Raw genomic sequence first — 26,604 nt, forward strand, 5'->3', positions numbered from 1 at the left:
CCAAACTCTAAATCTAAAGGCGGATCCAGAGCGTATCTAATATAATTTTGCCCATAAACATCTATATAACTCATAGTATCAAGTAAATATTTTGGATTTTAACTGTAGTCATAACAATTAAGAATTGTATATACTTGTACAAAATAAATAATCAAGTAGGATTTTTTTTAAAACATAATTTGTAGCTAATTGAAGGGACCATTTTATTTATTATGATATGATTATTTTCATAGAAAAGTGAATAAAAATGGTTAGAAATTCTTTCTCCCAAAGACAAAGCAAAGAATTAACCTAAAACACTAAATATGAAAGTACTCTCTTTTCTTCTTTCAATTCAATTATCCTACACCCAATTCTTACATTCCCTCTCCAAATGGGAAATTGTTTATCAGCAGATTTTTGGTGCCCTAGAACTTACGATATCACAATCTCAACTTCCTCTGATAATTCTCCAAGAAACACCCACTACAAACCACCACCATTTCCTCCACTACCAGCTCCTCCTCCTCCTCCGCCGCCGCCACCAGGATTCCCTTCAAAAACCCATCATCAATCTCCTGCTCTTATTCCTTCCCTCGAAATCGGTCCCATCTTAAATAAACCATATGTTGACATAACCTCAATTTACCTTTTAGACAAAGAACTTGGAAGAGGACAATTTGGGATCACATATTTATGCACAGAAAGATCAACTGGCTTAAAATATGCATGTAAGTCTATCTCTAGGATGAAACTCCAGCACAGAAAAGATATTGAGGGTGTGAGAAGAGAGATTCTGATCATGCAACATCTGAGTGGACAGCCTAATATTGTGGAATTTAAAGGAGCATATGAAGATAGAAATAATTTGTATGTGGTAATGGAGATTTGTTTAGGTGGGGAATTGTTTGATAGAATTGTGGGGAAAGGTGGGTTTTCAGAAAAGGAAGCTGCTCACGTGTTTAAGCAGATAGTGAATGTGGTTCATGTATGTCATTTTATGGGTGTTATGCATAGAGATTTGAAGCCTGAGAATTTCTTGTTGCTAACTAAACAACCAGATTCCCCTTTGAAGATCACTGATTTTGGTCTTTCTGTCTTTATTGAAGAAGGTTAGTACTCATTCACTCTTTTTAATGTCTCTATGTCACCTGAACCACAAAAAATATTTAACATTGTTTTTACGCGTTATAACATCTTAATTGTCTTTATGGGTAACTTTTTCGAAAATCCGATTGTAATAAATATTTATTTGCTTTTTTTTCTACACGTAAATCGAAAAAGATATTTAACGTTATTTTTACCATCATAATGATATTTTTTAAAAAACTAGACATCGTGATTAACCTTATGGGGTGAGGCTTTTGAAAATCTGGTTAAAACAAATACTTATTCGTCAATTTTTCGACACATAATCCTAAAAAAAATTTAACGTCATTTTTACTCATCATAACAATTTTTTCCGTTTACGTGTTGAGAAATAGTCGAATAAATACTTGTTTCAACCGGATTTCTGGAAGAGTTAACCTATAATGGTAATTGTGACGTCCACTTTTTTAAAAAAATCATTATGGTGGGTAAAAATAACGTTAAATATCTTTTTCGGTTTACGTGTCGGAAAATAGGTGAACTAATTCTTTCGACTGGATTGCCGAAAAATTCGCAATGTTCATTTTCTAAAAAAATATCGTTATGACAGGTAAAAACGACATTAAAGTACTAAATTAAACATACAATTAGTAATTAGGAAAGTCCAAGGTGATTAGGAGTTATCAACAAAAATTAAAAGGTAATTAGTAATGGTCAACGGTTATTTAGGCAGATCAAAGATCATAAGGATTGGTCACTGATCACTTGGCTTGAATAGTATACACTTTCATACTTTCGAGGTTATAATTAAAAAAAATTAAAATTGTAATTCGCAACAGTAAACTTAAAGGGCTAATTTGCAATTAATTCAAACATATAATAATATAACTTATAAGCATTAGGTAATGTATAAAAAATTATTTAATATCTAAAATATATAAATTTTTACATGTTGAAATGTGTATTTTAACTTTTTAAGTATAATAGCAATCCGATTTGAGATTGTCTTAAATAACAATTTTTGAATAAAATACTTTATAAAAGCATCTAAAATCCAAATACGTTGAATTGTACTTAAATTGAGTGAGGCGAATTAATGCACCCAAGTTGAGTTTTGTCGATTTGTAGTCCTTAATTAAGGTATAATTAATGTGGAATTTAATTTACAAATGTACCCTTTAAAATTTTTCTGTTGAATATTAATCAATTACTCTCTCTTTGAATTTGCAAGTATTTTATGTTTTGTAAGTGTTTTACTTTGGCAGCATTCGAATGTCACAATCACTTTTTATAAATCTCTACATGTATGTTGTATGTATTTATATATCTAATTTAGTGTATAAAATACCTATTAAAAATTGTAATAGGTATTTTATAAAATGTCTGCGCTTAGTACTTGTTTTTTCTAATGAATAGGGTTGTTCTCTTAATTTTTTTTTCTTAATATAAAACATAGTAATGTGGGATCTTGTTTGATTTTGTCTCAATATAAGGATTATTAATATCAACTTTTTATAATTTTTAATTAACAACAGTTAGAAATATTAAGGGTTAAAATGTTAGTCGAAAAACGAAATGGGACTAATAGGTTGAATATGAGGTAGTATATAATAGCACCAACGCGGACATTCCGTCACAACAATGTGATGACCATTCCATCAATATTCAAGCGAACTTCTTCAAAGAAGAAATAAAAGAAACCACCTCACCTCCATTAGGTACTTCAACATACCCAAGAACAATATCATGTTCTTCAACCTCCACTAAATTATGAACAACGCTTTCAATCTCTATCTTCTCCTTGGCACGGTCACTAGATGATGTACAAACATGGAGAAAGACTGACCCAAGCCTCATGTGACGTAATCAAGTATAGTCATAAAAGGTTATTGATGAACAAATCATGGATGTTGATCTCTCAACTGCTGATCCAATCAAATTGTTGTTTATAACCACTAGAGAACCGTAACTTACCTGCATTCCATCAATTACTCATGCACTAAGAGATATAAATCTCTTCTAATTAATACCTAGAACATGATGAACATTTGACAAAGTGTGAATCATACTCCTAAATATCTTGATCCTCACAAACTCAATTGTTTTTCATCAATACCACTCCACTTGAACTAAGAGAGGTTCTGAACATGTTCAATATGTTCAACCGCATAGAACCCCAAAAAGTTGAGGGCCTCAATATTAATTTACGTTGTATATGTTAAGTGTTCAAAAATAGAAAGTTAGAAAAATATCATAAATTATACAGAGTCTTGTTAAAATTTATTAATTTTTACTTCGCCTCTGACCTGAACACAAATAATAAATAAATGACCAATGCCCACTTGGTGTGATATGATAAGAGCAACTCGAATCAAGTTCCATTGTTCATGGTCCTTTCACTTGCTTTAACCACAACAAGAATCGTATCTTCATCATCATTGGCATTTGTCACTATCAACAACCTCTATTCAATGTCCATAAGAAGTTAGCCTTGTTTCGCCTTTTATTTAGACAAAACTCTCTTTGTGTAACCTTTTTTTTTCAATGATAACAAACAATGTTATAATACCTAAACATGGACCAAGGTTCATGGCCATCTTGGACATTTTTAAGGCTCTAAACGAAAGCAAACATTGAGTTTTTAATATACGAATGTTATGCTATTTTTTTCAAGTGTTAATTGATAAACTAATAATTTTACTCAATTAACCAAGAAAATACAATAATTTTAAATAATTATTACATAGTTACATAAATATCGATGAAAAAACTATAAAAAATATCCACCAACTAACAACTCGAAAACAAATAACCAGTTATTAACAAGGTTAGGAATGACCATTAGGTATTGATTATAGAAAATCATTATTAATTATACTATCACATTTTTAAATTATTACAACTCTTTTTTAATATATAATAAAATATGCAAAAAAAATTAGGTCTGACAATTAACATGGACTTAAATTGTCGCTCATGGTGCTCTTGTTAAGGAGCCGACTCTGCCAAGGTTTAGTACTTACATGTTTTGCTCTACAAAAACCACATCTAGATTTCTCCTTTAGTCTACCCCTTGCTACAAGACCCTCACAAACAACATGAGAGTTATTGTCACCTTTAGTCATGTGATGCTTAATCAACAACCTTTGTAACAATGCCCCTTGACTTCCTCAACACTTATCTCATTCTTACTATACCATATCACTTCCTCAAGAGTTTTCTTATTCCAATTTACAAAGCTATTTGTACTTCATTTTTTTTTTTAAGTCCTACACCATTCTTAAGCTTTGATTTCTACACACCAACTTACAATTGTCCTACAATTTTTGCAAAAGTAAAGAGGGAAGTAAGGAGGTACACTTGTAGTGACATTGAAGAAGTATCGTGTTTTAAAATATTCTTTATTTTTCATTATTTTAGAGCCTAAAGATAAGTAATTATGCTAAAATGAAAGTAATTTAGATCGAGACTATGATAATTAAAATCTAAGGCTCTTAATTTAAATGGGTAAGATAATAGATGTGATCGATTAGTGCAATTTTAAAAAATATCTTCTTAACACCTAATTCAAGATCACATGCACACCATAATATGAATTATCAACAGAAGAACATCAAGCCCTCGAGGCATGAATTTCACGTTGTAAAGTCGTGTCTGAATAACACCGAACAAAGATATTGGAATGTCAATTTATGTCCCTCAACTAATGGTTTACAAGTAACTATGAGATCAAAACCTATGTTAGTACGAAATAAGAAATAACTTAATTATTACTTTTTGGAAGTAGAATGTTGTACGTATAGAATTTTCATCAGTTATAGAAAAAGCAATAAAAAAAATTGATTAAAAAAGCTAGTGCATAATATATAAAAACAAATAAATAAACAATGTAATAAACTAACAACATAATTCCAATAAGCTTCTAATAATATAATGTTGAATGATTTTACCCCTATAAGTGTGACTTCATAGGACCTAATTAGTATATAGATCAAAGTAGGTTTGTAGTAAAATGCTATGATCACGTAAAATAATCAAATATATTTTATCATAATCCATCCTTATTTATATTTAGTCTTTACACTTGATTTATAGACATTCAAATATTGTGATCTTCCACTTGTCCTAGAATAAGAATTGTACCCTAAATTCCTTAAGTCACTTAATGTCAAATTTGACAGCACGGTGTCATTTCATGTCATTAACAATGATGTTCAATTTATTTCCTGAAATTTAAGCTTGAATTGTCGGAATAAATGATCAACACATTAATCCATTTGAATACGACCTTTCATTTTGATTTCGTACTCTTCAAGTGGCCAAAAGTACCAAATACAACTTTTCTAACTTGTATAATCAAAACTCTCACTTAACTTTTGATAAACCTAAGCATTTGTTACATTGTGGAGTTTGCAAATGCCAAGCATGCTAATCACTAAATGAGAATAGTGTCATATTCATATCGAAGAAATATGAACTAAATATAACAATGAAATTACTTCTTTTAATATTTTTGAAGAGAATTAGGAAGGTTAGTCTAATATGCGTTACTATTACATATCTATGTATATGACAAAATATCTTTATGGCCCCATAACCCATAAAATAATGCTGTCGGCCATCTTACACACTTATCGATAGATAAATCATTTATGTCTAATTTAACAAATCAGACAAGGGCAAATAGCATTTTATATAACTTTATTCACTTATTAGGGTTTTATTCATCAAATTATGTATTTGACAAACTTAATAAATTTTGCAAAATACTTTAAACATTTTATTTAACACTAACCATTATTAAATAAGAAATTACACTCCAACGATAAACATTAACAAGAATACAAGTGTCTTTACATCTGTGACAATTTCAGAATAGTACACATTTAAAACAATTTTCTTCTACTTATAAATCAAAACCCTAATATGACACACATGCTTTGCGCGAATGTTCTTTAAAATATTAATAAAACAAATGAGGGAAAGGAAGGAATTAAAAAAAATTAAAAAGAGAGATACCTTGTAATATTAGTCGTATATTTTGGGCCAATTTGTTTCTCCGTTAACTTTAGCATACAAATTATTTATTCAACTCAACCCAAAATAATATCATTTTAATATTTATTTTAATTTTTGCAATTTAATTTCTCGGATGTTACATGTAATGAGTGGTAGATGAGATCCAAACTCGTGACCCTTCTATAACATTAGCTTCTTATACAATGTCATTGAACCAATTCAACAAAAAATTTAAACCGATGGTTTAGACACCAATACTCTACAAAAAACTTAAACTAATGGTTGTAGGCTTGTAGCCTTAAAATATTTTATGTATGCTATCAAGCCCTGTCATACAAAAGTTCTTTGGGATATAAATGTGGGTATAACACATGTCATTTGTATACATGATGCTAAATATTCCACTAGAAATAATGAAGGGAGGATGAGGTTTAAAACCATGTCTCTCTATCACTTAGGTTTTTGATACCATATTAAGCTAGACATTTGATATCATGTTAAGTAACCAATTCAACCAATATGGTTGTATTCTAATACCATGTTAAGATAGGCTTCTAATGCCACGTTAAGGAAACAATTAAACCAAAAGCATAAGTTAATAGTTGTTAGCTATAGAATATATTATACACTAAGCTTACTTTTAAGTTCATGGTAGAGGCACTAAGCTATATTGTATACTCTTAGGCTGATATTGAATAAACATGGTATATTTGAAAGTTCAAATCAAAAAATCAAAAACAATGTTAAGTCATAATCTCACAATAAAAAAGCAGACTCTTAAAAGCTTTTCTTTATAAATTGTAGAATGTATAGAATTCCATTAACTAATACTCCCTCCGAACCAATTTAGATGTTTTATTTGCTTGGGCACGGTTATTAAGGATGGTGTGGGGTCCATTAAAAAGGATAAGTAGTAAAGGGTAAGTAGTGAAGGGTAGTTAGATAAGTAAGGTATATAAGGGTATATTCGTAATTACTTTTGTGAACTAAGGATATTTAGGTAAAAAAAGATTGACAAAAATAGAAATAGGACAACTAAAAAGACTTTGCTAAATAAGGAAATGGGACAACTAAATTGGTTCGGAGGGAGTATAATAGTAGCAAGTGTTATTTGCAGGAAAAATATATAAAGAACTTGTCGGAAGTGCATATTACGTAGCACCAGAAGTCCTGGAACGACGATATGGAAAAGAGATTGATGTGTGGAGTGCCGGAGTCATTTTATACATTCTTCTTAGTGGTGTTCCTCCATTTTGGGACGGTAAGCATACATACTTATACTACCTTCAACTTATTGAGATTTTCTTCATACTTTTTTTTACACGTAAAATCATATTTTGGTACACCCTTTAGGCCTTTACCAGGAGAGAACCAAAAATTATATGTATATATGTACAAGTATCTCTAGACCTTAACATGCAACCACAAAGAAGAAAACATGAAACTCCAAATACTGCAGTAAAAGCTACCATAAAAGACCAATCAAAACTACTTATTGAAATATAAGAAAACCGTAAACTGAGAATAGAAAAAGAGAACTGAGGGTCTAATATCACCAACTCTATAATCACTAAAAGAGTAGACGTATAGAGAAAAAAAGGGGAAAACTCTAGAAACTCCAATAAAAGAGGGATAATACTCCTAGTATGGATGATAATGTGTCCAATACGGATAGAATAGACCCAAATCTAAATCAGTTTTCGTGGAAGGACCTAAATCTGCATCTAATTTGCAGGTTCAAATTGTCAAGACCCAGATCAATCTGTATCCACAAATCGAGAATCGAATTTGGATTAAGCTTTTATTCACTTGTTAGATTGAATTTTTCTATTACAAACCAAATTCCCCCATGGACTTCTATAAAGTTAACCTAGGGCCGGGCTTGCTTATATTGAGGGTAATTATTTAAGAGAGAAATAAAAATCAAACTACATAAATAAAGATAAATAGAGGTGAATATTAAATGGATATAAAGGATAAAGAATATAATAATATATGAGAAAGATGAAAGAAAAGAAAATTGATCAACCTTATTTTTCGGGAGAAGGAGGTAAATAATTTTCCTCAAATCCCATTAGGATAAATATTTAACCTAAAATGAAGCGACTAGTTCTTCCACCTTTTTTTTCTGTTCTCCATCATATTACAACTGTTTTTTTACCTTTGACAACAATATTATTTGCTAAGTCTAATCAAATTATATAAATTGGGACAATGATATGTCATGATGACATCGAGTTAATAGGATTTGGTAGTGTTGACCATTGTATAAATTGAAACAATGATATAACAAATGTTGCTTTCTTCATTTATTTGTTTTCTCATTCAAATTAATTAATATTAATGTTTTTTCATTATCACAGAGACAGAAACGGGTATATTTGCCCAGATACGAAAAGGGAAGCTTGACTTAGAAAGCCAACCTTGGCCTTCAATATCTGCTGGTGCCAAAGATTTAATTGCAAAAATGTTGGAAAGAGATCCTACAACACGAATAACTGCATCACAAGCATTAGGTATTGTTGGGAAATATTGAAGAAAATAAGTATGGTAGAGTGATATATATAAAACTTAAAACAACTAAATTCATTAATTATAAAATTAGTCTATTTATAGGCTTACAAAGTCATAAAAAATTAACTTAATTATAGAAAACTAACTCTAGAAAAATAGGTGAACATAATCCCACTAACTCCCATATTTCTAACAACTAATTCAATGGGTTAACATGATCCCACTAACTCCAAAATTTCCAACAATCAACTAAAATTGATAATTTGACAATATCTTATTGTTTTTCTATTCTCATTGAAGCATATTGTATAAATACATGAGCATTGTAGTAACTGCTACGAACATGGGTAAGTGCCTCTAATGTAACTACCTAAGAACAAATCAACTGTAATGACTAAGATAACTGTAAAAGATAACTGCTTTCCAATACTCCCCCTCAAGTTAGGTCGTGGGATCACCAAAGCCTAACTTGCTTAATGTGCTATTGAAGATCTGAGATGAGACTGCTTTTGTGAGAATATCAGCTAGTTGGCCTGCGGATCTAACAAATGGAAGGCTGATGACTTTACTTTCTAGTTTCTCCTTGATAAAGTGTCGATCAATCTCCACGTGTTTTGTTCGGTCATGCTGCACTGGATTTTCGGAGATACTTATTGCTGCCTTGTTATCACAATATAAAGGACTTGCCTGTCCCTGAACAAAGCCTAACTCTCCTAGGAGTTTTCTAATCCATAGAATCTCCGTAATTCCTTTTGCTATTCCCCTGAATTCTGCTTCAGCACTGGACAAAGCAACCACCTTCTGTTTCTTGCTTCTCCAGGTGACTAGATTGCCCCCTACAAGAGTAAAATACCCCGAAGTTGACTTCCTGTCATCCCGATCACCAGCCCAATCAGCATCCGTGTAACCAATAAGGTCAAGGTTGCCATTCTTCGCGTAGAAGACTCCTTTGTTGCTAGTTCCCTTTAAGTATCTCAGGATCCTCAAGACTGCTGCCATGTGTTCTTCTTGAGGTCGATGCATAAACTTGCTTACAATTCCTACTGCGTACGCAATATCTGGTCTTGTGTGGGATAGGTAGATTAATTTTCCCACTGTCCGTCTATAACGATCTTGATCTGTTGCTTCTGCCCCTTCAACAATACGTAGACCATGATTAGCTACCATAGGAGTATCTGCTGGCTTGCAATCTAACATACCTGCTTCTGCTAAGAGATCTAGAATGTATTTCCTCTGATTGATGAAGAATCCCTTCCTTGATCTCAGGACTTCTATTCCTAGGAAGTATTTTAGTTGCCCTAAATCCTTCATCTCGAAATCTTGGAATAATTTCCTCCTAAGACGATCAATTTCCTTGAAGTCATTTCCGGTAATAACCATATCATCGACATAAATCACTAGGCATGTAATCTGTTTTCCACTTCGCCTGAGAAATAGAGTATGATCTGAGTTGCTCTGTTTGTAGCCAAATTTCTTCATTGCTGCAGTGAATCTCCCAAACCATGCTCTAGGAGATTGTTTTAAGCCGTATAGAGCTCTCTTAAGTCGACACCCTTCTCCTTGGCTATACTTATTTGAATACCCTGGTGGTGGCTTCATGTATACCTCTTCTTCAATTTCTCCATGTAAAAAGGCGTTCTTCACATCAAATTGAAACAGAGGCCAATCTTTGTTTGCTGCTACTGAGAAGAGAACTCGAATGGTATCAATTTTTGCTACAGGTGAGAATGTTTCAGAGTAGTCTACCCCATAAGTTTGTGTATACCCTTTCGCAACAAGCCTAGCTTTATACCGCTCAATGGATCCATCAGCATGATACTTGACTGAAAACACCCATTTACAGTCAACCGTCTTCTTGTCACCTGGTAATCTGCACTTTTCCCACGTTCGGTTTTTCTGGAGAGCCATGATCTCTTCATCCATAGCTTGCTTCCACTTTGGTTCTTGGAGGGCTTCTTCAATGTTTTTCGGAATGACACTGGAGTAGAGAGATGCATTAAAGGCAACTGCTGTTTGTGATAGTTGTCCATCACCTGGTCTATTGGTAGGATATCGGGATCTCCGGGATTCATATTCAGGATCATATCTCTTTGGGGGTATTCCTCTTGTACTTCGAGGGGGCAAACTAGATTTCCTTGGAACAACAATACTATTTGGCACAATAGAGTTAGTGGATACATCAATGAAAGGAGCAGTAGGACTTGGTGTTACCTCTTGTTCGGCTGGATGCTCAGGGACTGGGACTGGAGTAGTCTGAGGAGGTGATTCAGTAGCAATGTCAGTAGCAGTATCGATGGTAGTGCCGACTTGCTCCTTGGGATCTCGACTGTCAGCCAAGGGATGAGTCAACCAACTAAGATCCTCACTCATACTCTCCACCTGAGATCGAGGTTGGGGATAGTAATAGTGGTGTTCAAGGAAATCACAGTCCATGGTGGTATAAAGCTTGTGATGGATAGGATCATAACAGCGATAGCCCTTCTGTGTAGTGTCATACCCAAGAAAGACACATCGTACTGCCCGGGGTTCAAACTTAGTTCTAGTGCGTGGTGGAAGGTGGACATACACAACACACCCAAAGACTCTAGGAGGAAGGGAGTGAGATGAGGGAACAGGAGTATACGAATGAAGTGTAGCAAGAGGAGTCTGGAATTGGAGGGTTTTTGCAGGGAGTCGGTTGGTAAGATAGGTAGCAGTAGCAATAGCCTCGGGCCAAAAATGTACCGGCACATGAGTCTCAAACATTAGAGCCCGTGCTACCTCAAGGAGAGTACGGTTCTTACATTCAGCCACCCCATTTTGTTGTGGGGTGTCGGGGCAGGAAGTTTGGTGGATAAGGCCATGGTCTAGAAAGAATTGTTTCATTGCCATTGAGATATATTCACCCCCATTATCCGAGCGAAGAATTTTTAGTTTTGCATGGAACTGAGTAAGAATCATGTTATAGAATTTGACAAATACATTAAAAACCTCAGATTTGTGCTTTAGAAAATAAACCCAACACATTCGAGAATAGTCGTCAATAAATAACACAAAATAGGAAAAACCATGATTGTCAGTATGTGGAGCTAGGCCCCACACATCAGAATGTACTATATCAAAGGGTTTGGGAGCACGAGTATTTCTAGGGAAATAGGACTGTTTATGACTCTTTGCTAAGATACAAGTTTCACAATCTAGAGATGCAATGTTCTTCAGAGAAGGAAAGAGTTGGTGTAGATAACCTAAGGATGGGTGACCCAAACGCCGATGCCAAGTCCGCAATTGGTGAGCAGGAGATCCATGAGCAAGCATTGCACCACCTTTTTGAATTACCGCATCAACATAGTATAGGCCACCTCGTTCAGTACCACGCCCAATGATCTTCCCCGTCCGAGCATCCTGTACAACACAATGATCAGAGGTTAAAAACACAGTACAATTTAAGTCCTTCGTCAACTGACTGACCGACAATAATTTATGAGACAAATTTGGGATGAGCAGGCAATTTTTGAGATGAAGGGAGGAAGAGATGTTGACAGCTCCAGCCTTGGCAACCGGTACACGTTCCCCATTAGCAGTTTGGATGTGGGTTCGGTTAATAGGGTGGGTGTATATAAAATCACTGGGATCGAATGTCATCGTATCGGTGGCCCCACAATCAAAGATCCATTGAGAGTTGTTTGAATGTCCAAGAAGGCACTTAGGAGTGATGGTGTTTGGGATGGAATGGGAATCGGGTTTGAGGAATTGACTTGGGCCTGGGCCGGTTTGGGAAGAGGAGGAGGGTAGGGTTTTAAAAGGGAATGGACTGGGGCTATAAAAAGGGAGGTAGGGTTGGGGATTTTTGATTCTCCCTTTCCCTTCCCTTTGGCTGACGGCTCTCCTTTCTCTCTCTTCCTCCTGTTTCTCACCATTCTTATTCTCTGAAACTATCTTTGCTTCTCCTTCCTCTGTGCGCCATTCTTCTTGGTCATCTGAGTTTTGAAATGATGTTGGCTGATCTGTGGCACTGAGATTAGCCTTGCCGCCGGTCCGGTTAGCCGGTGCCTTGGTGGCGGCTCTCCTCCTCTGTAGATCGTCCCACCACTCAGGATATCCCACAAGTTTGAAGCACCCCTCCTTGGTATGCCTAGAACCCCCACAGTGGGTGCATCGGAGTTTTCTCCGGTCATCATCTTCTCGGATTCTTTGGAAGGGTTTGTTTCTCGTGGAGAGACCTGAGCCAATCTCTGAGGGATTCGTTCCCGGTGATGAGACGCCGGTCATGATTTGCCGGCGTGTGACCTCTCGTCTGATTGTTGCATATGTCGTTTCCACCGCCGGTAATGGTTCACTGTTTAATATGTCCCTTCTCTCCTTGTCTAGATCGTCACTAATTCCGGTGAGAAATTGGTATAGCCTTTGTCTTTGGATGTATTTGTTGAACTCTGTTATATCCTGTGGACAATTCATCGGATTTGGCATTCTTCGATCTATTTCTTTCCACAACATGTTAAGCTTACCATAGTAAACTTCAATAGTGTCATGGTTTTGTTTCAAGGTTGCTGCCTTAGAACTCAAATCAAAGATTTGTAGTTCATCCCTACCACATCCTAAGAGGCCTTCAATACCTTGCCATAGGCTGTGTGCTGTTGTGTAGTCCAGAAATTGATTAACGATATCTCCGTCTATGTTTTCGATTATCCATGCGATAACCATTGCATCTTTTTGTGCCCATTGGTTATAATTGGGATCTGATAATGGTGGGGGTCTGGCAGTGATGTGATTGAGCCGCCCCCGGCCTCCAATGGCAACGTGCATCAATTTGCACCATTTTGTATAATTGTGGTATGTGAGTTTTTCTGAAATTTTGATTGATGTTGGGGTTTCTGTTTGGTGAGTTGAATTGTTAATTTTCTGGAACATCTGGAACATTTGTTCCATTTGTTCCATGGACATTAAGGTTTGGTGTGTTTGGTTTTCTGATGAATCAGCCATTTTGAGGTAAGAACAGGTAGATGATGATGCCTGTCCGGATTCGAACCCTAGGGCTCTGATACCATGATAATTTGACAATATCTTATTGTTTTTCTATTCTCATTGAAGCATATTGTATAAATACATGAGCATTGTAGTAACTGCTACGAACATGGGTAAGTGCCTCTAATGTAACTACCTAAGAACAAATCAACTGTAATGACTAAGATAACTGTAAAAGATAACTGCTTTCCAATAAAAATAACTAACTCTTAAATGATAACTATTTTAATTTTGAATCAAATCTCAACAATTCCGCTTGATTCAGAATTTTCTTCATCATTTTCATGGAGCATCTATATTCATGATTTGTGAAACACTTCTCGCAATCCTCATAATTATGTTGATGACATTATCACTAACTAAAGATTCTTTCAATCACTTCTTTCTATGGTGCATATTATCACCTAAATTTCTATAATAAATTTTCTTCCATGACCACTTGTGCCATTGTTTCTTTCTCATCATTCTTGAACTTGCAATTCCTAGCCATATTGTGATAACCCAAATTTAGCTTTAAAAAGAATTCATATATTACCCATATCAACAAAGTGCATCTTCTTTTCATGGGATCCTATTTGCTAAGAACTCCATAGTTAAGCGTGCTTGGTGGGGAGCAACCTTAGGATAGGTGACCTATTGAGAAATTTTTTCAGGCGCGCACAAGTAAGGCCAAAGTACGCTGGAAAAACCTGAGTTGGTCTATGTGGCTAATCTACAATTTCCATGAGTAGTCACCAGCGAACCATTGGGATAGGGTGTTACAAATGGTATCAGAGCTTGCGACCATGACTGATCGTGTGTTCAGTGCACCTAGTAGGGGAAAAGATCCTGAAACTACGGTCCAACGAGGACATTGTATTCCTAAGTGGGGGTGAGTGTGATACCACGGATTTAGCTTTAAAGGATTGATAGATTACCCATATCAACGGTGCATCTTCTTTTCATGGGAGCTCATTTACTAAGAACCCCACAGTTAAGCGTGCTTGTGGGAGCAATCTTAGGATGGAAGACCTCATGAGAAGTTTTCTTAAGCGCGCACGAGTGAGGCCAAAGAACGCTGGAAAGACTTGTGTTGGTCTATGGGGCCAATCTACAGTCTCCATGAGTATACGTTAGACAAAAAAGTGGTTGGATGCCATGAAGAAAAAATGTACAAGAGGATAGGTTTACAAGAAACCTAGCTCTGATACTACTATGTTATAAGTATGGTAGAGTGATGAATATAAAACTTAAAATAACTACATTCATTAATTAGAAAATTAGTATAGGCAGTCATAAAAAAACTACCTTAATTATAGAAAACTATCCCTAGAAAAAGAGGTGAACATAATTCCACTAACTCCCATATTTCTAGCAACTAATTTAATGGGTCAACCTGATCCCACTAACTCTTATATTTCTAGCAACTAACTAAACTAACTAACTCCTAAATATTAACTGTTTTAATTTTGAATCCAATCTCAACACTTCCCATGGTTCAAAATTTTCTTCATTATTTTCATAGAGCATCTATCTTCATGATTTATGAAGTGCTTCTCTTCATATCATGACGCTCTTCTCACCATCCTCATAATTATGTTGACGACATTATCACTAACAATAGATTCTTTAGAGCAGTTCTCTCTATGGTGCATATTATCACCCAAATTTCTATAATAAATTTTCTTTCATGACCACTTGTGTCATTGTTTCTTTCTCATCATTCTTGAACTTGCAATTCCTAACCATATGCCCAAATATTTTACAATTATAGCATTAAGGCTTTTCTTTATGCCAACAATCATTTTCCTCATAGCCATTTTTTATGATTGCATTTTACATGTTTTCCTTTTTCCTTTTGATATGAAAACTTAGCAACTAGTAAACTTTCAAAATTTTTTCCACCTCCATCTCTCAGCAAATTTTACAAGTGTGTTGATCAATTCAGCAAATATCAACTTTGATAGATCTTTAGTATCTTCAAGTAATTAAACTTTTGATTCATACCATTTCGGAAGAGTAACCAAAAGCTTGCCCACCACTCTTTGGCTTGTAAAGTTCCCACCAAGTAGCTTGATATGATTGACAATGGACATCAATCAACTTCCATACTCTTTAACTCCTTCACTGCTTTTCATCTCCATTTTTTCAAACTCTCTTTTAAGATTTTACATTTGCATAAATTTAGTTTGAGCATTGGCCTTAAAGTCCTACTAGAGTTTTCCCATGCCTCTTTTGGAGACTCACAATCCATAACAGATGTGAAAATTACTTTTGTGAAAATTTCTTTCGACACAACCAAATATAAACATGTAAGTGCTTTAACATTACGTGTCTCATGACACAACACAACTTTCTAATACGCAAATCGAAGAGTCTGTTTGCCTGTAGGTGCTCGAACGATCAATATGGATGTTCGAACAAGCACTCTACATCAAGATTTATGTTTGCTTTCTTTGAACCTCCATTATCATGCCAACTTGATTGCTTTGTTCTCCCATCTTTTCCCTTAGTAGTGCAAGCCATTAAATGAGCTATTAAGTGATGAAAGCACCTCCAATACTTGGTAATTTGGTACTTGGCTTAAAAGTCATCAAACCAAACAAGTCAAAACAAGGATATTAGTATAGGGTTGGTCGAACACTCATATCCGCGTGTGTGTTGAACCAACTTAGTTATCATTTTTTTTTGTTATGTGTTTGACAATTCATATTTTTTATGTACACTAGACAAATCAATGTTAATAAAAATTTTTAATCATATGACTCATACGATGGACTAGACACTCTCGGACTAGATTCCCCCATCCTACTTATAGTGATTGAACATGGCATTATTTTAGTTTCAAGGGAGATTCTGAGCACAGAGCCCATTACGTAGTATATGTTAAGTGTTTAAAGATATAAAGTTAATAGAAAAATATTATAATATTTGAAATTGCATAGAACTTTTATAGAATTTGTTAATTTTTTCTCCGCCCCTATGAATCAGAACATCCTTGGCTCAGAGAAAATGAAGCTTCAGACAAACCTATTGACAGTGTCGTGCTTTTTAGGATGAAACAATTCCGAGCGATGAACAAACTCAAGAAGCTTGCTCTAAAGGTAACTCGCATACGAACTTTCTCATTGACCATTAACATTATTTTATTTTGTTATTTTGAAATTTTTATTTATGTAAAGTTATAAATAGTGTTTGTAATTAATAGCCAATTACAAAGTACCTTTTTATTATTACAATGATGATTATATGAAGCACTAAATGGCAGTCAGGTAACACCATAATAATATTAACTTTTCGTAATATAAGATTTAATGACATTAAAAAATATGTCACTGATTTATATATTTTTAGTTATAGTGTCATTTAAATTAAATATCACTATTTATATCCCAGGAAACATATGTTATGTTCCGAGTAAAAATATGTTATGTTGTAGTGCAATGAAATAGGTTTTTAGGAGTGGTCAAGAGTGTGTTGTACAAGGACCGACTGAATAATAGAAGACTGAATATGGGCCTTTTTTATTTGATGCAATACTAGAGTTAGAATACGTTAGTTCTAAATAGCATCTATATTTTTCAATTTGTAAATTAAAGGCATATAATATGTAGCAAGTCTACTAGACAAGACATAATCCTCAATTACTAAGGTTAAAATGGGGTATTGTTTAGGTCGTATATATTTTAGGGTCAAAAAAAATATTTTCATGTACAAAGTTATATTAACTTGAATTAACTTTAGTTATAATTTACTTCTTTTGCGAGATAATATGAGTTATTATTAGTGTTTTTATTTAAAATAGTTTAAAATATAAAAACAAAACGAATATAATATCATTCATTATGACTTAAATTTTTAGAGACTTTTTATATGTTTCACTCCGTGCCAAATAATAAACGAGACGATCTGATACTATAGAGTGTCCGAGAAGTCAAAAACGACACAGAACAAGTTCTTGTGCTGTTATAGCTAGCTACTAGTAGACCTTAATTCCAAGACATTAATATAATTATAAAACCTACAAATTGATATTAAGGCTTACTTTTCTTCTATTTATCTGTTTATTGCATAAAATAAAATTGATTAGGTAATGGCAAAAAACATCGATGAAGAAGATACGAAAGGTTTAAGAGAAATGTTCAACAACATTGATACTGATAGAAGTGGTACAATCACACTCCAAGAACTTAAAGATGGTCTAGCAAGACTTGGTTCAACCCTTACCGAAACAGAAATACAGCAGCTTTTGGAGGCTGTAAGACCTTCATCTAACTTCATCTTTCCAAACTTTTTTACCATATAGTAAATTTTACACATATATATATATATATATATATATATATATATATATATATATATATATATATATATATATATATATATATAGTGTCGAGTTCCAATGTGAACTATGCTTAAGTGTGAACAGTGCGAACCTTTTTTTTTAGCAAAATTGTGTTACTATTTTTTTCCTTGATTTTTATGTTAGAAAAGTAACACATTTTTGCTAAAAAAAGAACAATTTTAAAAAGTGTTACTATTACATCAAAAACTATTACTTTTGAACAATAAAAATTTCACGCAAAATAGTAACACCTTTTTACTAAAAAATAACAAGATTCACACTTAAGCACAGTTTGGACTGGAACTTTTATATATATACATATATATATATATATATATATATATATATATATATATATATATATATATATATATATATATACATACATACATATATATACATATATATATATACACATATATATATATACACACATATATATATATATCTATATATATATATATATGTATATATATATATATATGTATATACATATATATATGTATATACATATATATATGTATATACATATATATATGTATATACATATATATATGTATATACATATATATATGTATATACATATATATATGTATATACATATATATATGTATATACATATATATATATATATATATATATATATGTATGTATATATATATATATATGTATGTATATATATATATATATGTATGTATATATATATATATATGTATGTATATATATATATATATATATATATATATATATATATATATGTATGTATATATATATATATATGTATATATATATGCTAAATAATAATTGCTACTATTAAAGAGTCACAACCTTTGACCTTTCTTCTACTCATAACTCCTAACTATTAAAGTACTCTTGTTAATATAGTCTTAATAAGGATTTATGTACTCTAATTAATCTAGACTTCATGACAAACTTATTAAATGTGGGAGACTAAAAGTTTCATTCACTAACACTCCTCCTTGAGACTTATGTTTCATTCCTTGTAAACCTATGAGTTTCTCAAATATGCCTTTCGAAAGCGGTTTAGTGAAAATGTCTGCTAACTAATCTTCTCCATCAATCTCGGCTAGCTTGACTTCACAATTATTCTGAGCTTCTCTGGCAAAATGATACTTTACCTTGATATGCTTTGTTTTTCGATGAAAGATAGAATTCTTAGAAATTGCTATCGCAAAATTACTATCACAATGAATAATGGTAGCTCCTTCTTGAACTTTGCCAATATTAGACATAATCTTCCTAAGCTATATTGCTTGATTTACAGCTTCACAAGCTGCAATGTATTCTACTTATGCTGTATATTGGGCTATAGTACCTTTGCTTCTAAGATGACAAGAAAATACTCATTCCTTGTGTAAAAGTGTAACTTTGAGGTGCTCTTCATATCATCGAGAGACCCTGCCCTATCACTGTCCCTAAAACAACCTACTATTTGACTAGTAGTCATGGCTTCAAAATGAACATCATAGCCTAATGTATCCTTCACATATTTTAAGAGTCTCTTTGTTGCTCCTAGGTGAAGTTGGCTAGGACTTTACGTGAATGTTGACAAGTAACTTGCTGTAAATATTTTGTCGGGCCTTGTTGCAGTAAGATAAAGTAAGCTACCTATCATACTTCTGTAGATTCTCTGATCCGCTTCCTCTTGGCTATCATTCTTGCTCAACTTTTCATTTACTTGAAGTGGAGTTGTGGTAGAACTACAATTCTCTAGCATGAACTTCTTCAGTAAGCCTTTTGTGTATTTCTTCTAGCAAATGAAGATTGCTTCTAAACTATGATGAACTTTGATTCCGAGAAAATAGTTTAGAAATTCAAGATCTGTCATTTCAAATTCTTGCATCATTTTCTTCTTGAATGTTGTAATCAATTCCTTATTGGTTCCTGTTATAATTAGATCATCCACATATAAGGAAAGAATTAATATATCTCCATCCTTTTGCTTCTTCACATATAGGGTATGTTCACTAAGACTTTTTCTCAAACCCTTGTTGAGTGAAGTAATCATGAATTTTGTTGTACCAAGCCCTCTGAATAATCATCGATGAACAATTTGAAATACTTATGATCTTTCTTTCATTTAAAAGATGCTAAAGACTTCTGATCTCTTTTTCATGAAATAGACCTAAGTCATCCTAGAATAATCATCGATGAACAATCTGAAATACTTGCTTCCATCAAGTGAGAGAGTCCTTATTGGACCATACACATTAGTGTGTACTTCCAACCTATCGCTGGCTCTTCAAGCTTTCTCCTTTGGAAATGAAAGTTTGTGCATCTTGCGCAGTTGATCTGCTCCCAAACATCATCACACTCGTACAATATTGGAAGATCTCTCATCAAATTTTGCTGCGAAAGTTGATGAAGTGCTTTAGAATTGCTATGTCCCAATCTCTTATGCATAACCAATATGCTTCATTTGCTTTGGCTTCATGAACATGATGGGCTGCATAAGACTAATTCAACACGAAACTCTTGTCTTTTTGTAAGAATACTTGTTATATTTATTCGAGATGGATCTAAAATACTACAAGTATTACCTTCAAAATGAATAATGTACTCGCTTCTCATCAATTGTGGTACACTGATCAAATTCTTGCTTAAGTCTGGTACATACAAGACTTTCTTGATGTGCTTTACTCCTTTGCGAGTCTCTATTGCAATGTTATCTTTTCTACTTGATTTAACAATTGCTTCATTACCTAATCTAATAGGAGTCTTTACTGAAGTATCAAGTTGGATAAAAACAGATGAATCTTTGGTCATGTGGTTACTGCATCCACTATTGATTAATCATTTCTTAGATTCTTGGCTACATTCTTGCACGTAAATAAGTGACCTATATCTTCTGAAACTTGTGCTTGTGCTTTATTATGCTTCCTTTTGAAGTCCTTCTCTACATGGCCAAACCTCTTGATGCAATGGTTGAATTGAGTCTTGCCTTTGCATCTACAATCACTCTCTAAGTGATTGGTTCTCTTGCAAATTCCACATAGAGGAAATTTGCCTGTAACACCCCTGAATTTCCGACCCCTTAAAGAAACCAAAACCGCAAAGGACGGGAGGAAATTCGGGTGTTAAATAAATGAAAAGGAAAAGAATTTGGATAAACGTTAAATATTAACTTTAAAAAGGTGAATGGAAATTTTGGATGCATCTGTCTTAAAACTGTGCGCCCTGAGTAGAAAAACAAAAGTTATTTAGAAGCTAACAAAGTAAAGGCACCAACGGCCTATCAAAACTATGTCACGGCGGAATGATTCGTCGTCGGCTTCTCAAATCCACATGCCAAGCATGGATCGTGGTTCCAGTGTCGACGTTTGCGTCTTAAAAAATTTAACTCCTTAAAACCATACAGAGTTATAAACTACGCAGCGGAAATACAAATATACGAGGGAGGACACAAGGCCTCATAACAAATCATATACAACCAAAGTCTACAAAAGATAACAGAAGCTACAAAATCGAAAGTTAGCGGTATGACACAGGTTATGCTTCGCCCTCATCACTCTCTCCAAATGCAATGCAAAGCAAAAGAAGCTTCAGTACCTGCTACGCCTGTCTATGATCCTCCTGCTGCTCGACATTAGACCAAAGGCCAATGTGTCATAGCAGGACAATCATAGAAAGTCATCAACAATCAAACATAAACACAAACACGTACACGTCAGTAATTAGCATCAAATATAATAAGGCCAACTACTAGATAGCATTATATCATAAACAACATAAGATGATTTCATAAAACGCAAGCACAGATAGTAACCGTTTTGGCCACTTATACTTCTTAATTTCATTACGTGTTTTCCAGCCCCAACCATGTGTTCTTGGGTAGAATGCAGGTCTTCATGCTCCTCTTTTCAAACATAAACTCTTGCAAAACACGTATAGTATCAACTCGACCAAGGCATTAATAGAATACCTAACACATGACCTTATAGAGCTTGTCTATCTTAAGGTAAGTGTGATCATAGTCTGTAATACCCTTGAGGTAACTTAACTTAGACACACTTCTCACTAGCATACACTATTCTATAAATAAGTAGATGTTCTATCAATGAGTAAATATTCTATCAAAGAGTAAATGTTCTATCAATGTGTAAGCTTTCTATCAAAGAACGAACCTTCTATCATTAAATAACTTTCGATCAATGAATAAACTTTCTAATCACTGAATAAATTTCTATCATTGGATCTTTCTCTACTTCTTGGCATAGTGACACGGCCAAGGGCGTTATCGGCCATCCGGCGCCCATGGCAAAGAACGAGCTCATGCCCCCTCTAGCTGACCCTCTCGGGTCCTACCTTCGAGAAAAACTAACACAGTGGGGTTCTAAACCAGTGAAGAGGCCACCATATTGGGGTTTGGAAGGCCCGCATGGTAATACCTCAGTCAAGGGGCGGTATCGGCCATCCGGCACCCAGTGACCCAAGCATGCTCATACCCCCCTTACGGTGGTCCCGTCGAACCTCACCTAGGGCACCGGACATAATCCAGTTGAGTCACGCCAGCTAATCATAATCTAATACTTTATCAGATGGGAATAACTTCCACTTTCGACTAATAATGAGCGCCCTGGGATAGCAGCACGCCAAAACCCACTGAGCCACTCATCAAAATATGAAATTCACCTATAAAGGAGTCATTTTAACTTCAATTAAGGCATAATTTAATTCTTAAATAAATAAGGGGGTGGTCCCCGCCTTCTACTAACACTCTTATTCTCTAAACTATTCTAAGCTCAGGGATTTCATAATCGATGGCTCTTCATATAAAGTGTACTCACTAATACCTCATAGTTTCGATACAATGCATACTATCACAATAAACAGTAATGTCTTAAAGCAAATTGCATATAAGGGTTAGTTACTGCGTGTATGTACCTGTAAGCGTCACTACACGATCAAAAGTCACAAAATCACCCGACTAAGGCTCTACTTTCCTCTTACAAATGGGCACCTATATAAGTTATGAGTAGAACTAATAAGTTCCCTTAACTACTTTGCCATACCAAACTAAATACCAAAGTAACCGCTATCATCCATTCAACATAGTTTCCGATTACTCTAGCACGCACACAACTCATTCAATACAAGTCAAAATCATTAACTCAACACAACATAAGTCTTTCCATCAAATTAAAGTAGAAGTATGTGTGAATCGTTTCTTTACATTAACTAATATTGAGCATATTGGCTCGCGTTACCCAAAAATAACTAATCACAACTAAATCTTACAATTTTAATATAACATTAATATAACGATAAGGCAAATCTTAGAGTTATTGTATCGAGATATCATTTGTTACACTCTCCAAAGCTATTAAGAACTATAGTCAAAACAACACGACAACTAACTTTAGCAACCATCGACGATAAGTTGACATTATGCTCTTGACTTACTAGTATTATGTATCTATAACTTCAATAACAACCTAATAAGGGTATTTGTAATTCACAACAATCAAACCACAACAATTAGTAGCTATTATTCTCAATTTAACCAATCAAAATCACTTCTATAATCAGCTACAATCATCACCATTACTAATTATCACAACAACAATCAATCGACTAAGTTTCAAAACAACTTTTAAGGTTATTTAATCAATCATCACACCACCCAAAATATAGCATAAAACACACATCATTAGTGATTTCATTTATAAATCCAAACCCTAGTCATTTCATGTTCAAAGATAACATATTTAATTACCCATGCTGAGATTCAAAGAAACTAATACAAAACCAACACATCACCTATAATATCAAATCACACTTCAAATCCTAAGTTTCAATTCATCAATCAAATTCTTACCCACAAAAAGATTCAATGAAATTAACACAACCAACATTAAACTCAATACACTTAATAAAACTCCAATTAAAAGTTAGAAAATAAATTAGAGAAAAGAGGAGATGGCTCACAAAGGGGAACTAGAAATGGGTGAGGGTATAGGTGGTTGTTGTGGTGGTGTGGAGCACAAAGGTGATGGAAGAAGTTGCGTGGGTTGCGGAGGCTGCATCACAGCAGCTTGTTGCTGCCAGGTGGTGGAGCAAGGCCGGCTGCTGCCGCCTGCCACTTATGGAGGGCAGGGAGGAGTCAGTTTCTGCTTGTGGAGAAGGAGAAGAAGCGGAGCTGTGCTGGTGGCTGCTCGTGGGGTGGCTGCCGGCTGCTCTTGCTCACAGTGAGGGAGGAAGGAGTGAGAGAAAGAGAGAAGAGAAAGGAGGAGAGGAGAGTGGCGACTGGTTTGGGCATGTAGGGTTTTAAAACCTCTTACTCATTATTATTATTATTATTATTATTATTATTATTATTATTATTATTTATTCGTTTATTTCTTATCAAGATAAATTTTCTTACGATACCCAACTAAGAAATTTAATAAAGTAATCATTTTGATTCGAACCTCTTTATTTTAGAAATCGTAATTGTATTTTTAATATAAATATATGTTAATATTTAAATTCGTATGTGAAAGGAATTTATTAAAACTACTTCAAAATTAATTTAATATAATTATAAAATACCCACAAGTCATTAAAATATTAATTAATAACGTCACAAAATCTCGGGGTGTTACATTGCCTCTCTTCTCTACTATATTTCCTCCTTTAGCAAAACTGTACTTTTTCTGACGTGCTTCTTCTTCTCATTCTTGTTTTTGTGACTAGTTTGAAATGCTCCTTCCAAGCTTGTCATTAATCTTCTATTTACTCTTTCTTTCTTGAGCTTTCATCATGCACACCACGTATAATACTTATTAGAGTTGATAAGTCCTTTGTACTTTCTATCACACCGGCTGCACTACCATATGCTTCTATCACAGTGCAAAGATTCTTATTTACAATATCTTCTTCTTTTATCTCATCTCCATACATCTTTATTTGATTAACTATAATTGTGACTCTTGTGTAGTAATCATTGATGTTTTCTTTGAACTCCATACTCAAATTTTCCAAATCTTTTCTCAAATTTTGAAGTCTGATGGTATTGATCTTCCCATTTCCTTGAAACTCTTTCTGCACATTATCCCATGTTTCTTTAAATGAAGTTGCAGTAACCATATTTGGAAAAATGGTATCCGTCAAAGCTAACTGAAGAATATGCAGAGCACTCTAATCTTTGATAATCTCCTCCTTGAACGGAGTTTTTTGTCTTGGCGGTATTCCACCAGCAACCTAAGAAAATGTGGATTCAGCCTTAGGATCGTTTTTAACCACTTTCCATAAATCTTAGGCTTTTAAAATGATCTTCAATATGACACTCCAAAAATCAAAACTCTCTCCATTGAACATGAGAAATATATTTTAGTTGAAGATCTGATTTGTAGAAGATAAAGAAGCCATGTGTTTGAGATTTTTTGTGTTTTATTTTTGTGGATATATGCGGAACTTATGCCTAGAACCTATGACTCTTGATACCAATTGTTGGGAATTATTAGGAGGAAATAGAGAAAAACTATAAGATAAACTAGAAGAGAGATAATGTTAGAAAGATATTACTTGTTTTCTTACTTGAAAATGAGTAAAAAGCACCCTTTATATAGGGAAAGAAAGATGTCAAACTTATTAAATGTGGAAACTAAAAGTCTTATCTACTAACTAGTAAAGTACTCTAATTAATCTAGTATTAATGAAAATTTATGTACTCTAATTAATCTTGACTTCATGACAAACTTATTAAATGTGGGAAACTGAAACTCTCATTTACTAACAATATATAGTAAAATAAGATAAATTTTATTGAAATAAAACCAATTCAATTAAAATGAGAAATTAATTTTGAGGCGCCACGATAAGTATATGCTCTAATATAATGGATAGACCTGGGAAAATTTGATCCGACCCGAAAATGAACCCGGGACCCGACCCGACAAAACCCGAACCCGACCGACCCGAAAGCGACTTAATCCGAAACATGACCGACCCGATAATTACCCGACCGAAAATGACCCGACCGGAAACCGACCCGTTTTGACCAATTTAATATCAATTTTTAAAGTAATTTCAATGTTAGAATTCATTTCAAATAAAATTTTAGTTTTCATAGTATCTCAACATATTGAGTATATCACTTGAACCCTAAAACTCATCAATAGATCTCAAAAAACACGTATTTAACATCTTTTTAGCCATTGTAATTATTTTTTTTAAAAAATAGGACGTTATAATCATCTTAATTGAATACATGTATCTTGTTAAATCAGTCAAATGAGTTTTTAATTCTTCTACATTTCAGTAAGCAAATCAATATAATTTATACGAACGTTTCGCACGTTTGAATGAGCTTTTCAAAAAACGAACGTCGCTACCCTAAATTATAAAACGCGTATCTTATAAGACGAAATAAGTACTTAGTTAGTTGTATATCTTTCCAACATAAAAATTGTGAAGATAATTTTAACGTCATTTTTATCTAACGTTACAATTATAATAAACAAAATAACTTTTATAAAGCGCGTATCTTACAAGTCTTTCAAAATAAGTATTAATTCCCCTATTTTTCTTGCACTTAAATGAACCTGACATACCAACTATTTTTTGAAAATCGTACATGTAATTTCTCTAATGATTTTTTTTAGACATTTTAATGATTTTTTTTTATGTTGAATTAGTCGATTGGATATTCTAATGTTTTATGGTAACCCGTTGGG

General features: G+C 33.8%; 1 protein-coding gene across 2 annotated transcripts in view; it reads left to right on the forward strand.

The window, feature by feature from the left end:
* Positions 1-235: 235 nt before the first annotated feature.
* Positions 236-26,604, forward strand: part of LOC130797495 (calcium-dependent protein kinase 29) — a 38,648-nt gene continuing 12,279 nt past the window's right edge. Inside the window, exons 1-5 of one of the 2 annotated variants that reach the window (XM_057660098.1) lie at positions 238-1,091; positions 7,205-7,348; positions 8,451-8,603; positions 16,573-16,685; positions 17,672-17,839. In XM_057660098.1, coding sequence (XP_057516081.1) covers positions 374-1,091; positions 7,205-7,348; positions 8,451-8,603; positions 16,573-16,685; positions 17,672-17,839 — 1,296 coding nt within the window. In that variant the 5' untranslated portion in view covers positions 238-373. Of the gene's footprint in view, positions 1,092-7,204; positions 7,349-8,450; positions 8,604-16,572; positions 16,686-17,671; positions 17,840-26,604 lie in introns of both variants that reach the window. The other variant, XM_057660099.1, reaches the window with a different exon arrangement.

The sequence above is a fragment of the Amaranthus tricolor genome, chromosome 13 (assembly GCF_026212465.1).
Source record: "Amaranthus tricolor cultivar Red isolate AtriRed21 chromosome 13, ASM2621246v1, whole genome shotgun sequence".
Classification (NCBI taxonomy): Eukaryota; Viridiplantae; Streptophyta; class Magnoliopsida; order Caryophyllales; family Amaranthaceae; genus Amaranthus; species Amaranthus tricolor.